Source organism: Ursus arctos, unplaced genomic scaffold (genome assembly GCF_023065955.2).
Source record: "Ursus arctos isolate Adak ecotype North America unplaced genomic scaffold, UrsArc2.0 scaffold_15, whole genome shotgun sequence".
Lineage (NCBI taxonomy): Eukaryota > Metazoa > Chordata > Mammalia > Carnivora > Ursidae > Ursus > Ursus arctos.
Genome location: NW_026622819.1, coordinates 27089570 through 27106314, shown reverse-complemented (window position 1 = coordinate 27106314; position 16745 = coordinate 27089570). Strand labels below are relative to the sequence as shown.

The 16745-nt window shown below is 36.2% G+C and overlaps 1 protein-coding gene across 6 annotated transcripts in view; it reads right to left on the bottom strand.

Moving 5' to 3' along the window:
* Nucleotides 1–16745, bottom strand: part of SPEF2 (sperm flagellar 2) — a 163307-nt gene that overhangs the window by 88326 nt on the left and 58236 nt on the right. For all 6 annotated transcript variants that reach the window (XM_057312193.1, XM_057312194.1, XM_057312195.1 and 3 more), the window contains exons 10-15: nucleotides 9735–9954; nucleotides 8059–8213; nucleotides 6293–6368; nucleotides 4894–4955; nucleotides 1682–1785; nucleotides 67–323 (exon numbers count right to left, since the gene is read on the bottom strand). In XM_057312193.1, coding sequence (XP_057168176.1) covers nucleotides 67–323; nucleotides 1682–1785; nucleotides 4894–4955; nucleotides 6293–6368; nucleotides 8059–8213; nucleotides 9735–9954 — 874 coding nt within the window. The remainder of the gene's footprint in view (nucleotides 1–66; nucleotides 324–1681; nucleotides 1786–4893; nucleotides 4956–6292; nucleotides 6369–8058; nucleotides 8214–9734; nucleotides 9955–16745) is intronic.

Below are 16745 nucleotides of genomic sequence, written 5' to 3'. Positions count from 1 at the left end.
ATAAAATCTTTAAAAAAAAAAAAAAAAAAAAGAATATCATAACAAAGGAAAAAGTGTCCAGCTTACCCACTGTGCCATTCATGCGATCCAGGGAGGAATTATCTGAAATATCTAATAATATGACAAAATCAAGGGCAGAAGGGGGAGGAGGCACTTCTTTGGAGGCTGTAGGATCAATAGCCAATGTGGATATTTGTGCTTTCTTTGCCTCCAGTTCTAGGACCTCTCTGCTGCAGCCCGTGAGAGCTTCCTCCAGAAGCTTTGCTTGGTTTAACGTCATTGGAAAACCATCCAAGACCCATCCTTGATCCACAGGTATCTCACTAAATTGAAAATGGACACACCATTCACATTTTGATAGATACAAGTACTTTGGAAGTAACAATACAATGAATCTTGCCTTTACCTTTCCTTTAACTCCACAGTAACCACCTTCCGCACAAAGGTTATTACTTTACAGATAAAATTAGGCTTATTAACAAACGACGATCGTTCCTTTACTTAAAATCTTTCTGTAGGTCCCTGCTGCTCTCCACATCTATTCCAGAGGCCATAACATGGTATTTAAAACTAACTGGTCACAACTTAATTCCCTATAACGTCTTGTCTCTCCCAGTCTTGAACCATTTACTTCAAACAAACTGATCTCCTTGCTGTTAGGTGAGTATGTGTTGCATTTTCTAGCCTGTGTTCATAGCCAGTTCCTCCTTTGAACCTGTTTCTCATCTACACGTAGTGGGATAACATACCTCATAGGGCGGTTATGAGGATAAACTGAAATGATTCATTTTAAAAACTCAGCCCTGAGCTCAGCACACAGTGGATACTCACATTGTCAACCTGGAGAGTTCCTCTACTCCCCCCAATCCAGCATGGAGCCATAACTGCCTAATCTGAACTCCTCTGACTCTCATTCACTTTGCTATACAATTAATAATTATTGTATTTCTTGAATGAGAAAAATTCCAATGAGTCTTCCTTATCTCAATTAGATTGTAAGTTGCTGGAGTGTGAGGAGCTTTTCTTGGGTTTTTGCTTTCAATGCAGCATCCTCCGTAGAGAATAAGAGGTCCAAGAATGATTATTTGAAGGCTTTAAATTGAAAAACAATATGAAAAGGGAAGAAACTTCAACTCTGCTCTTCTAAATACCTAATTATATAAAACTGAGATTCTGATTTTTGGATTAAAAGTTATGACTTCATTTCTTTTTCTGTTAGAACTCATATTAAACAACAGAATCTCCTTCTCCCTTGGGCAAACTCTCCTTTCTCATCACCTTCCTGTCTAGCACTGACCAGCCTTTGGATCCCTGAGTTCATTTCCTCCTCCTCAAACATAAAACAAGGGCAGGCACTAGCCTGTGACCACACAGTGAGGGTCTCTCTGCTCTATAATGTGTCCCTTGGCTTTTCCAAGTATCTAACTTCTCCTTGAATTCCCTGCAGGGACTAGAACCTGACCTGTAGTCACATCTGCGTGAGTGAAGTCAAGACTGGTAAAGTGGGGGAAGTAAAGTGTAAGCATGTAAATCACAAAACAGATCTTCATCTTGCTCTCTGTTTTCTGAGGTAGACAAGTAGTATTCATTAGATATTAAAAATTTTAAAAACATTTCTATATTTTTCTTTATATACTTCTATCTGATAAAGAAGACATTAGTAGATTAAAAAAATACATACTTAATAGCATTTACCAAGATGTTAACTAGCAACATGTCAGAAATGCTCTTTCCTTTCTTCAGCAACTTTTCCGATTTTGCACCAAGCCGAGCACGCACAGTCAGCTGTAAAAATAAACGATGAATGGTAGAGTACAGCTAATTGAAAAGTCAGAACCCGACATTGGGGGAGAAAAGTTAAAAGGGCACGCTCTCTGATGTAGACACTGACCATCTGGCACAATTCTGGAGTCTGCCAAGCATTTAGGGGACATGTGTTGTGGTTCCCTCCTTTCCAAGACCTTCCTCTCAATGTTCAGCTGCTCGGGCATCCCCGGCCTTCATTTCTAATACGTTCAACTGAAACTGTTGACGATTGCTGCTGGAATTCTAGTCCCTCTCAAGCTACGCAAACACAGCGTGGCTCTGGGGTCACCTGTATGTGCGTGGCTCTTGCTCAGGGAAGTTCCCTTCATTCAGTGATCCAATTTCATACAATTTCTGCTGCTTTGTGCTGCTTTGCTTTTTATGGTCGGCTTTTGGCCTTCAAATAATTCGCTTTTCTATCTTGTCCAGCATTTATGATGTTAGTCCAATAAAGCTGCTCTATCAACAGGAAGTTCCCTAGAGCTTATTCTTAAATCAGCCACCAGCGCGTATTTTATAAGTCAAATGAGATCTCTACTCAGAACCCTGCAAAGTTTCCTTGTTTATTTCAAATGTCCTCATTATGCCTATAAAGCTGACCTGATCTTTCTCTCTTCCTGCTCATCTCTCGAACCTCATGCCTTACTATTATCCCACCTTGCTGGCCAGGCACCTTCCTGCCTCGTGGCTGCCATCCAGCTCTTACTGCCTATAATGCTGCCCCAGATGTACTTGCAGGTTCTCTCAATCTTCTTCCAATTTGGTTAAGCCTCACTTCCTCAGGGAGGCCCACCCCATTTAATACAGTAACCTTCCCTCTTTTCCCACCTCCTTGGCCTTGGCCTGTGCTTCTTAGCCCTTACTCCACTCTACATTTTCTTTCCTCCCGGTTCATTACCATCTAATGCATCATATAATTCATTTACTGTGTTTGTTATCTGCCTCTCTCTATTAGAGCATAAATTCCTTAAGGTCCAGGAACCCTGTCATTTCTGTTCACTGATATATTCTAAATAGTTATAACAGCGCACCAAAAAAAAAAAAAATATGCCCTTTGAATTGAATATGGAATTTGGAGGACTTGTAACTCAATAAAGGCAAATATAAAAAATACACTTAGTCTTTCTGCTAATTTATATTTCAAATATATGGAGTAAAAATTATAAATTCCCCTTTATCACTTTCTCGAAGCCTATTTCCCTCCCCATTGGGTGTCATATTTATAGTTTGGTGTATATTCTTCTAAAACTTTTTCTGTCTTTGAGTTGTGAAATCAAAAATATTTGAAATCTAAAATTGTTTTCTAGGGATGCCTGCGTGGTTCAGTCAATTAAGCGTCCGACTTTTGATTTCAGCTCAGGTCATGATCTCAGCTTCGTGAGATTGAGCCCTGAGTTGAGGTCTCTGCTGGGCGTGGAGCCTGCTTAAGATTCCCTCTCTCCCAACAGCAACACTCTTACACTGTTGGTGGGAATGCAAACTGGTGCGCCCACTTTGGAAAACAGTACAGAGGTTCCTCAAAAAGTTAAAAATAGAACTACCCTACGACCCAGCAATTGCACTGTTAGGTATTTATCCAAAGGATACAAACATAGTGATTCAAAGGGGCACATGCACCCCAGTATTTATAGCAGTAATGTTCACACCAGCCAAATGTGGAAAGAACCCAGATGTCCATCGACAGATGAATGGATAAAGATGTAGTATATGGAGGGTGTTATGTTAAGCGAAATAAGTCATTCAGAGAAAGACAAATACCCTATGAATTCATTCACATATGACATTTAAGAAACAAAACAGATGAACATAGGGGAAGGGAAAGAAAAATAAAATAAGATGAAAACAGAGAGGGAGGCAAACCATATGAGACTTTTAACTACAGGAAACAAACCGAGGGTTGCTAGAGGGGATGTGGGTGGGTGGATGGGGTAACTGGGTGATGGGCATTAAGGAGGGCACTTGATAGAACACCTGGGTGGCTCGGTTGGTTAAGTATCTGCCTTTGGCTCAGGTCATGATCCTAGAGTCCTGGGATCAAGTCCTGCATTGGGCTCCTTGCTCAGTGGGCAGCCTGCTTCTCCCTCTGCCTGCCACTCCCCCTGCTTGTGCTCTCTCTCTCTCTCTCTCCCTGACAAATAAATAAATAAAATCTTTAAAAAAAAAAAAAGGACGGCACTTGAAGTAATGAACACTGGGTGTTATATGCACCTGATGAATCACTAAATTCTACATCTAAAACTAATAATATGGTATATGTTAATTAAATTGAATTTACATAAAAAACTTTTTAAAAGATGTTAGTTGAAAAAAAAAGATTTTCACTCTCCCTCTCCCTCTGTGCCTGCCCCCCCAAAAAATAAAAATAAAAATAAATTGTTTCCCAAGGTGAAATGCATAATAGAAGTAATTAAATGTAATAAAAATAAAGCAAATAAAATCTTACTTGGTTGATCTGGACATTCTATTTGATGACAAAAAGATGTCTCCATATACAGAAAAGCAATACTATACTAGGAAATATTAGTTTTCATTAGAAGTAATAGTCAGTGAATTATAAATATTTCTTTCAGGGATTACTACAAAATTCTGTAGAGTCACCACTGAGTCTAAGGAGAAATTCTGGAAAAAATTATTTAAAGGTGAAGAGAGTAGGAAAGGAAATAAAAGTAATAAATTAAGTGGTAAAGAAAAATACATAAATATAAATTTGACATAAGACTAAAATTTTAAAAAAGCACATATATACCTTCTTACCTGGCAAAACTGAATAGTAATTTCCACCACTTTAGAGATAAAGAATATAAAGAAAATTAAGTAACTTAGATTTAGCTAATATTTTACCATCATATTTACTTTAAGTAGACTCCACGCCCAGCATGGAGCCCAACGTGGGGCTTGAACTCACAACCCTGAGATCAAGACTCAGACATTTAACCGACTAAGCCACTCAGGTGCCCCAACATCATATTTACTTTAAACCAAAGAGGAGCACATTGCTATTTCATTCCATTTGAAGACTTATCGAGAAACTATGAATCATGACATATTTTAATACACTAGTAGCCAAAATTAGATTATAGTACTTACTTCAGAGAAACTATCACTTGATTTGACTTCTTCAACTTTTACAGTTTTATTTGTATCAGTACCTGGCAACAGAAAAAGTGGTAAGAACAAACTCCAGTATTTACCATTAACAACCGCGTTGGTATCTGATCATCTATGGTTTTGGACAGATGGGTTATTGGATCCAGCCCAGCCTGAGATGCTCGGAGGAAGGACCACCACAGCATGGCTTCACCTTCCTTCCACCTCATTAAAATCCCGCCATTATGTGGGTTGGCATTTTCTACTTCCTTCCTTCCATTATGGCTCACCCAAAATAATATCATTAGAAGTACTTAAATACAGTTTAGGTTTTCTTTTCAGAAAACTAGACAAGTTTCTCAAGAAAATTTGTTAAAATGTTAATTCATTAATTTTTATTTTCCTAAATTATCAAGTTATAGGTAATAAACATGTGTAAAAGTAGAAAATTCTAGAAGTCAGAAGGGTTATTAGTTAAAATCTATAGAAAAAAAGTTTTTTTCGGAGTCCATTTCTAATTAACTGGACTTTTGTAATAAAATATGTCATACAATACTTACAATAGTTTAAAAGTCAATTAAACAATTAAAATTATCTTGTATGAAACACATAACTGAAATAAGGGACAGATTATGCCCTTTTAAACGATGGAAAACTCAGCTGCTCTAGGAGACCTGTTTGCTCACCACCCTGTTCAGGGGTGATGGTGATAATGACTTTGGCACAGGGGGATCTGAACTTTATGCTAGAATATGAGGAAACGATTAAATATGGCAAGTCTTCACTGGCATAGCTAGAAAAGATATTTAAGACTTAACATTGTTTTCCTTCAATGTTTCTAAAAAGCATCTGAAAGATCCCAAGTGAGATAACTTTTCATTAGGTTTGGAGGATTCGTTCTACTTATGTAACTTGCCCAAGGCTGGAAGTAAACAAACTTATCTAGGGAACCACTCTTCACGTGGGTGCAAGAGCCCAGACCCTGCAGCCTCCCTCAACACAGTGAACAGCGCACCAGCGCGCAGGGAGCCCCGACAGTGCCGCTCACCCAGATCTGTCCCAGCGAGAAGGAACAACACAATACTGTCTCCCTGCAAAGCCAGGAAGAGGGAGCATTTCTCCTGACTGTTATCAGAAGCACAACAAAAGTGAGAAACTACTTGAAGGAGCGTAGAAAGATTCCTTCATAATAGTCATCTCTTACCCCTAGTTGTAGACAAAGGTTAGGGACTTCTGTGTTTATCTTGCTCTCTCTGTTAAACGACCAGGTAGACAGCTGTGCAAAACTCCCCTTTCTGTCCCTGAAAGCAAGTTCGTGCTCACATACTGCGCCCTCACTATGTACCTGTCCGCCTATCTAATGTAAATAACGGATGATTTGTTTTGGTATCTCACTTACTAAGTATAGTTTTATCTTCTGTTTCTGGCAATGCTTCCTCCGAAACTGGATAAGGTGAAGATACATTCTGTAGATCCTTTGGGGAGAACACACACACACACACACACACACACACACACACACACACACACAGAAATCGTAATATTCTCATATTTTAATAATATTTTACATTTTATTTCTATAAGTAAGGTTTACACTATCTTATCTAACATTAGTATTAAGAAGAACTGAATGATTTCTGAAAACAAGTAAAATTTGATGACTATTCTTACAGAGTAGTCTTTCAAATGACTTTCAATTCTATGTAAAATACAGCAACTGTTATTTTGAAAATACAATGAAACCTGAGAAAGAGGTAGAGTTCATGGAAAACCATTTTAGAAAGAACAATCCTAGAGGTGTCAGTCATAGCCATAAGGGAATAAAGAAAAAACATGTACATTATCTATCATCCAATTGGTTAAAATACAGAATAAGAGGCAGTCCACACTTCTCTCCGTTATTTTTTTTTAAGATTTTGTTTATTTATTTGACAAGGAGAGAGAGAGAAAGGGAGAACACACACAAGCAGGGGGAGCAGCAGGGGGAGAGGGAGAAGCAGGTTCTCTGCTGAGCAGGGAGACCGATGTGGGGCTCGATACCAGGACCTTGAGATCATGACCTGAACTGAAGGAAGACACTTAACCAACTGAGCGACTGAGCCACCCAGGTGCCCCTTCTCCCAGTTATTTTCATAATTCATAGTTAAATCGTATTTATCTTGCAGCCCATGAAAATGATTTGGATTAGATTCTCTGCTAATTTATTCAACTGCAGAGACAACATAAAGTAGGGGAAAGAACACTGGATTTAGAATCTGGGTTTCCACTCACAGCACTCATCAACAAGCCTTCTGACCCTGAGCAAAGCAATTCATACTTAAGACCTCTACTGTCTCTCTTTTAAAATGAGGGTGCTGGACCACATTATGATTCTCAAGGTGGGGCCACATTTTCATATTTTCTGCCTTAGAATCTTCATGCAATAATGTAGCAAGATGCGATATTGATGGGAATGTGGTACAGGTAAACCACAAAGAAGACCTCCCCCTTCTTCACCACCCCTCCAATTGAGATCTACTGGCAGATCAAATTCAGCCAGCCAACTGTTTTTTATAACATCCCTGGGCATCCCTCTGCAGAATAGCGCTGTGAGCCAGGGGACCAAGCCTGGCATCTCCCTCTGTCCCTTCTCTGCGCTGTTCCAGCATCTGCCTCGGCCACTGCCAAAAGCTGGCACTCGTCTTTAACTATGCAATGGATGCTCTGCTCTTGGCCACTGCCAGAGTCTCAGGGATGAACTATCACTCCAGGAGCTGGTGACTTGGTGAACTCCCCCCTCCAACACTCATACCCCACCCTCCTCCAATCCCTTGCAATTCAGCCCCCTCACCCCCTCACCAGTCGTACCAGCCTGTGGCACTTTCTTCAGGAGACTGTCTCCAGCTGATGGTAACTGGGCAGGAAGTGGGCCAACCACCCTGGATGACCCACCAGGAAAACTGGGGTGTATTGTGGGGGTGGCAGGGAGGAATTTTCTCTCTCATTCTATAAATACCCACATACTACCTTGATTTTGCCCCTTGGTCCACAAAATCTAAACTATTTTCTCTCTAGAGGACCTTTACAGAAAACTTTGCTAACCTCTGGTCTAGATCTCTTAGATTCCATCCAGCTTCATATCTCTAGAATATGAGGAGTAGAAAAGAAAACCAAAATCACACTTGCCTGGGTTTCTTTGCTCTTCTCCTGCAGAACTAGTAGAGTCTTTTCTTCAGCTTCTTGCTCAGTTGGTAGAGCCTTGCTGATTTTTTCGTTGTCACGAAATGCTTTGATAGCTTCTTGGACAAGAGTGTCGATAGAAAGTATCTGAACAGGAAAGTCTAAAGTGCAAAAGACAATTTTATTAATATCTTTCCATTTAAGAAATGGACATAGTTATCCTTCCGTGCTGGCTTTCATCCAGTAACACTGTCTCTAGGGCATCCTACAACTGTCTTTTGGATCAAGCCACTTATTTTTTTTTTTATTGTGGTAAAATTCACATAACATAAATCTAACCATTTTAACCATTGTAAAAGATATACCTCAGTGGTATTTAGGTCATTCATGTTTTCCAACCATCACCATTATCTTGTTCCAAAAAATTTTTAGCACCCAAAGAGAAAACCCCGTACCCATTAAGCAGTTACTCCTTATCTCTCTATCCCTGTCCCTGCAACCACTAAGTTGTCTTCTGTCTCTATGGATTTACCCATTCTGGACATTTCATATAAATGGAATCATACAATATGTGGCCTTTCATGTCTCATTTCTTTCATTCAGCATCATGTTTTCAAGGTTCATCCACATTGTAGCTCATATCAGTACCCCAGTCCTTTTTATGGCTGAGTAATATTTCATTGTCTAGATTAATAACACTTCTGTTATCCATTCATCAGGTGATAGGCATTTAGATCCCCCCTTTTGGCTTTTATTAATAGTGCTGCTATGAATACTCCTGCACAAGATTTATTTTGAACACCTGTTTTCACTCCTTTGGGGTATATATCCCATAATGGAATTGTTGGGGCCATGTGGTAATTCTTTGTTTAATTTACTGAGGAACCACCAAACTGCTTTCCATAGTGGCGACACCATTTTACATTTCCACCAGCAATGTATGAGGGTTCCAACCAACACTTGCTCACCAACACTTGTTATTTTCCCTTTTTTTTTCTTTCTTATTATACCAATCCTAGTGAGTGTGAAGTGGTATCTCATTGTGCCTTTGTCAAGCTGCTTTTTAAGGAGGACCTTTTAACATCTCGATAATGATCTACCCTCGTCTGCCCTGGAATAGTTTAAGATGGACTACTCTATGCAAATTGTGAGTTTTCCAGTGAAAACAGTAAAAAATAAGTATAACTGAATAAAAACTAATTAAACAGGTGGAAACCTGGGCTTCTAACTGAATGAGCTTCAAAAGAAAAAGCCAAAAGTTCATTAAAAGGACAGAACTCAATGGATGTGAAGAATTAATACATTTATAATTTTAAGAGGATTTCTTTTGTATTTGTTATAAATTATTAATTTCCCTCTTCATTGGTAGGTAAATAAAATCGACGAGGAAAAGTTTATAACTTATTATTTCTCAAGACCATGCATACCATTATATAACATATCCAATATCCAGGTTTGCTTGGGACAGTGCCCGTTTATGACTCTAAAATCCTAAAAGTGTCTGCCTTGGACAAGTAATTATATGATCACTCTATTATAAAATTTTTGGTGATGACAGAGTTTCCCAATATATCGGCAGGCTCTTATGTATGTTGTCTACAGACATAGCCATTTGCACCCATAGTCAATGTAAATAGAATCCAATAAGTGAAAAAAAAAAAAAAAGCAGCAAGAAATTCTACCTTTTTGTAGAGACTTTAGAGCAGTGGTTTTTCCACTAAATGTTTTCCCCAGTAAGCACCCTTTAATAGCAAATGAAGGTAATTCTGGTCCTGTTGATTTGACTCGAGGAGGATGAGATTTTTCAACTAATCTGTGAATCACATGACCCAATATGTTATTGTTGGAGGGTGGTAAATTATCAACCATTTCTTCTGGTAAGGCCCACTCTCCAACCATGTTCTGCAAAATAACAATGAAACAAACAAAACAGAATATTCTTAAAGTGGAATTTAGGCATATAAAAATTTTTAATATTGAAAATAAACTCGAAGTATAGAAAACAAAAGTAATAGTTTAAATAATTATGTTACATAAATGAGTAATAACATAAATAATATGTTCATATTAGAAAGCAGAAGAATGAGCTTCCTATGGAAAAGTAAAAAAGAAAAAAACTCAAAAATCCTTAACAGTTTATGAAAGTAGGCATATTGAGTTAATTGAGACAAACCGTAACTCAGGTTGAGCATAAAGACACTTAAACTGAATCTATCCTCAGTAGACAGATAAAAGACAATAATAGTTTATCTGCTATCTTATGCAAATACTAAGCCTATTTTAAGATATTTTAATGTAAGAAAGATAAAAGAGAACATTCATGCCTGATATGATGCCCTCTAAATCTATTATGTTTGACCCCCAATTTCTTCAAGTTTCTTGCTGAAATGATCAAATAATTACAGGTTTACAAACAAATTACAGACCACATTCTCTGTAATAAAATTAGAAATCAATTTTAGAAAGATATGAGAAATATAAATACTTAAAAATTAAAACCATTCTTGTAAAATAATTCCGGGATTAAAGAAGAAATTACAAATATAAATGTACAAAAGAACATTAAAACAATAGATTTATTAAAAATATGGGATGGGATCCAATTGTACTCAGAGGAAAATTCATAGTCCTATAAAATGCCTGATCTAAAATAAAAAGAAGGGAAACAAACTAAGCATTAAAATAGGAAAAAATAATTTTACATAAATAAATGATGGAACTCATAAAAATGGAAATGTTTAGAGGGCAAAACTATCAAGTTACTTTTTATTGATATATTTCTAGAAGTTGTCCAGACTAATCACGATAAAGAAATTGCTACTAGTTCTGAACAAAGGTGAAGAATAGCAAGTATCAATTTTTTAACATACTATGAAAGAAACAAGAGATTTTAAGGATACTCTAAAAAATTTTTAAATTTTATTATTTTTAGATTCAGTTAATTAACATATAGTGCATCATTAGTTTCAGAGGCAGAGTTCAGTAATTCATCTGTTGCATGTAACACTCAGTGCTCATTACATCACATGCTAATGCCCATCACCCAGTTACCCCCCACCACCTACCTCCCCTCCCACAACCCTCAGTTTGTTTCCTATAGTTAAACTCTCTCATGGTTTGTCTCCTCTGATTCATCTTATTTTTTCCCTCCCTTCCCCTATGATGCTCTGTTTTGTTTCTTAATTTCTATACATGAGTGAAATGATATAATTGTCTTTCTCTGATTGACTTAGTTCACTTAGCATAATACCCTTTAGTTCCATCCATGGAACTAATGGCAAGATTTGCAAATGGCAAGATTTCATTTTTTGACAGCTGAGTAATATTCCATTGTATATATGTACCACATCTTCTTTATCCATTCATCTGTTGATGGACATCTGGGCTCTTTTCATAGTTTGGCTATTGTGGACATTGCTGCTATAAACATTGGGGTGCAAGTGCTTCTTCGGGTCATTATATTTGTATCCTTTGGGTAAATACTTAGTAGTGCAATTGCTGGGTTGTAGGGTAGTTCTATTTTTAACTTCTTAAGGAACCTCCATACTGTTTTCCAGAGTGGCTCTACCAGCTTGCATTCCCACCAACAGTTTAAGAGGGTTCCCCTTTCTCTGCATCCTTGCCAACATTTGTTGTTTCCTGACTTTTTAATTTTAGCCATTCTGACTGGTGTGAGGTGGTATCTCATTGTGGTTTTGATTTGTAGTTCTCTGATGCCGAGTGATGTGGAGCATTTTTTCATGTGTCTGTTGGCCATTTGTATGTCTTCTTTGGAGAAATGTCTGTTCATGTCTTCTGCCCATTTATTGACTGGATTATTTGGGTTTTGGGTGTTGAGTTTGATAAGTTCTTTACAGATTTTGGATACTAGCCCTTTATCTGATATGTCATTTGCAAATATCTTCTTCCATTCTGTAGGTTGTCTTTTGGTTTTGTCAATTGTTTCATTTGCTGTGCAAAAGCTTTTTATCTTGATGAAGTCCCAATAGTTTATTTTTCTTTTGCTTCCCTTGCCTTTGGAAACTTGTCTAGCAAGAAGTTGCTGAGGCAAGGTCAGAGAGGTTGCTGCCTGTGTTCTCCTCCAGGATTTTGATGGATTCCTGTCTCACATTTAGGTCTTTCATCCATTTTGAGTTTATTTTTGTGTATGGTGTAAGAAAATAGTCCAGTTTCATTCTTCTATATGTGGCTGTCCAATTTTCCCAACACCATTTGTTGAAGAGACTGTCTTTTTTCCACTGGATATTCTTTCCTCCTTTGTTGAAGATTAGTTGACCATAGAGTAGAGGAGGAGATATTTGCAAATGACATATCAGTCCTATACAATATATATATATATATATATATATATATATATTGTGTGTGTGTGTGTGTGTGTGTATAGTGGTATATTACTCAGCCATCAAAAAATATATCTTGTCATTTGCAACGACATGGATGGAACTAGAGGGTATTAAGCTAAGTGAAATAAGTCAATCAGAGAAATACACTTATCATATGGTTTCACTAATATGTGGAATATAAGAAATAGCACAGAGGATCACAGGGGAAGGGAGGGAAAATTGAATGGGAAGAAACCAGAGAGGGAGACAAACCATGAGAAATTCTCAACTATAGGAAACAAACCAAGGGTTGTGAGAGGGGAGGTGAGGTAACTAGGTGACGGGCATTAAGAAGGGCCTATGATGTGATGAGCATTGGGTGTTATATGCAACTGGTGAATTACTGAACTTCACATCTGAAACTAACGATGTACTATGTGTTGGCTAATGGAATTTAACTTTAAAAATATACAGTAATGAAAAAAAATGAGTTTCAGAAAGAAGTAAGTTTGTTCAATGTACAAAAATATAAATTCTATAAACAGAGTTAAATAGGAATTCAGTACATGATAAGGTTTATATTTCACAGTAGCAGAGAAGTAGATTATTTTATAACTGGTACTGGAATAACTTAAGGTCACATATTTGAAAAAAATAAAGTTGGATATCCTTATATTTCTCATGAAAATAGATTCTGGAACCAAGAAATCTTGAAGGCACCAAAATCTGGATGAATATTTATATGTTCCAGGATGGTCTTTTTAAGCATGAAAACCATACAAGAAAAGGCTGATTAATTTAATTATATAAAAATAAAATATTCCACACATCCCCCCACATAAACATACCAACACACAACTTAAAAATAAAGAACAAAAGGAAAGTGTCTGTGAACATATATATGTTTGACAAAGGGTTAAAAGTGAGTCAGTATATAAACAGCTCTAAGTAAACAGATAAAAAAGAAAAATATCCAAACAGAAAAAAAAGGCACAAAGAATATGAACAGTCAGTAACCAAAATAGAATAAAATAGTCAATGAGTTTTTGAAGTAATGTTCAAATTCACAGAAATAAAGATATCCAAATAAAACAATGATGCAACATATTTTGCCTAACACAAAAAAATTAGTCATACTAATCATTCAATACTGGTGGGAGAGTAAATTAATACATTGCTTTATTGTATTTTCTAAAGTGTTCAAAGTTGCTATAACATCACCGTAATAATAAAAAAAATAAAACAATTAAAGACATAAAAACTTCAGGGTTTAATCTATATACAGATCACCGAAAACTTAGGTAAGATAGTATTTTTCTGAAGTCATTTAAAGATCTTAAAGAATTATCTTTGGTACATATAAAAAAATTAGTAATATAAGTAGGTAACAATTTCATTTTATAAATATTCCATCCACAATCTACAAAGAGTAGAAATACATGTCATTTATGATATATTTTAAGATTATTTGGAATTATACTGAACTCTACATCTGAAACTAATGATAAACTAAATGTTGGCTAATTGAATTTAAATTTAAAAAAAGATTATTTGGAATTAGTACATACAACCTATTTATCTAGCTATTCAAACTTCAGAACAGTCTGATGTGTTGTTTCAGTGGTCCAGAACATTATGAATTCAAGATATATCAGCTTACCAGCTTTTTAAAAAATCATGTTTAAGACTTCCACAATTCTCATTAAAGATGATCTGTTTTATTAGCACGTTTTTTTCATTTTATCACTTGCCCCCAGTCAACTTGCCCCCAACCACCTTACTTAGTCTTCTTAGTCCAAATAATTGGGACAGAAAAACATGAGCAATATCCACTGGGAAAGAAAATGAGCTCCCTCAACAACATAGGCTCTCATGAAAACCAAAGACAGAACAAAACAAAAGACAATGTTCACCATATTTCTTCACAAAACATGGGCCAATTTTTCAACTTCTGCTAATCTGAATTGCCTTACATCATTTTTTCTTTTTTTTTTTTTTGAGGAGGAAAGTAATGTCTTTGTTCTGACTACACGTCAGGATACAAATCTTTTTATTTGTATATTTTTGTTAATATATATTCTATGTGACACAGCATAAATATTCATATATGCTAGGTGATATATAAATGTATACATGTTTTTATATATGCTCTGTCATATATTTAAAAATACACACCTATGTTGTTGCATTTCTTTTTATCAGTATTCTTTCAATATCTATCAATTATCTGACAAAAAAATATTTGCTCAGAATATAAACTGACAGATTTGATAAATGCTATAGAAGACTTGCCTGGTTTGGTGACAGAATTTCCAATATGACAACATTCTGAGGTAAAGAAATGCTTTTTGAAAACAAATAAGCAAAAATCCCCCAAAGTATACATAATAGGTTTTCCTTTAAAATTGGTGGAATTTATTACTAAAGAAATATAACTGTATCTGATTATTACTTCTATTCAAATGATCTTTTCTTTGTAAAATTTATTTTATTTTAGTTTAATATCTTTGGTTTTTTTAACAATTTTGTGCATAATAATTATACGCATTGTTCAAAATTAGCTAAATACTAACTTGATTTCCATAATCATTGATTGAATTAGAATTTATTGCTTCCTTCTGCTTTCATTCATTGGAATCGTTTATACTTCTAAATTAGACAAGTGATAATTATTTTATGTAATGTGACCAATCAGAAATGAATCAGATTAAAAAACAAACCAGGGAAATTATGTTATTTAAAAAAAGGCTTTTTTTTTTAAGATTTTATTTATTTGTTTGACACACAGAGAGACAGCCAGCGAGAGAGGGAACACAAGCAGAGGGAGTGGGAGAGGAAGAAGCAGGCTCCCAGCGGAGTAGGGAGCCCAATGAGGGGCTCGATCCCAGGACCCTGGAATCAGGCCCTGAGCCAAAGGCAGACGCTTAACGACTGAGCCACCCAGGTGCCCTGAAAAAAGGCTTTAATACTACATGAAAAACTTATGATGTACAATATCCTGGCTAACTGACCATAATTTAAAAAAAAAAGAAAAAAAGACAACAAAATAATAATAATAATAATAATAATAATAATAATAATAATAAAAGGCTCTATGTCCAAGGCCAATTTTAAGTGGAAAGTTTCCAATGTTCTAATGATTTTGTGCAGTATAGTCATTTAATCTGTTCTAAAGGAACCATTCTGGGACTGAAATCAGATGACCTGGATTCCCATAATTGTTCTGCTACTTACTTGTTTTGTACTCTGGTCAATTCCCTCATCTTTGTGTGATAATAATATCTATTTCACAGGGCTGCTGTAAAGATTGAATGAAATGCTTGTGTGAGTAGCTTATGTGACTGCCCTTTTTAAATGCTTAACTAAGAGGTTCTCAGGCTGCTGTTGAAGGCACATAACAGTGTCACACAGGAGGGTTGCCAACAGGAGAAACCACATTCAGCTTGCACCCCAGTCTGAGAGGCATGCTTCCTCACAAAGGGATCAGAATAAAGCCCTGTTCCATCACTGAATTAGTGGTAGAATGTGGCCAAACACAATGGGATAGAATGTTGACCATGCAGAGAACATTTTCTTTGAATGCTTAGGTTAGGCTAACCCGTGGAGATAAGAAGATCAAGGATTTGGTGGAACACATTTTGCAGAATCATCTTAAAAATACAGTTGATAATATTTCTATGTAAAGACCAAGATAAAGAGTAAGTCAAAGTAATCATCTCGGGTTGGAATAAGAACATGATGAGTGAAAAAGAGGTCAGAAAAACTGGAAAAAGGGAAATTCAGACCAGAATGAAGGTTACTAGTTTAACTATAATGAGCTAAAGAGATTCATTAGTGAAAAAGAACTAGATTTTTTTAAATCAGATCCTGATTTTACATGGTTTGTTATATATAACTATGTTAATTATGTAATAAAAATTTATTAGAGAAAAATCATATAATAAAATGTATCATTCTTACTCCTTCAGGTACTGTTATAAATAGATATCTGACTATTAGTTTCAAGACTCTGATGCCTTAGCGTGGGCAATATTAGGTAAGTATCACCTGGTTCAAACTATTGTTTTAACGAGATACTTCTTCTGTGTAGATGTCTAGCATTTGATTAATGGAAACTGTTATATAGATAATAATTATTAAGTTGTCTTTAACTTAATATTAATATTTTTATTGTCCCTGCATAAATACTATCAGAATGTATACTTGAGAAGGTACAAGACTCAAGATCCAACACCTAGGAGTCCATCTCTCCCTGGGAATTCTTGTCTACTGACGCACAGGGACCATGAAATGACAACAGTGTAAATGGCCTCTGCCCTTGGTTGAACGTCACAATCTATTTACCAGCACTGTTTTCATGAATTGATTTAC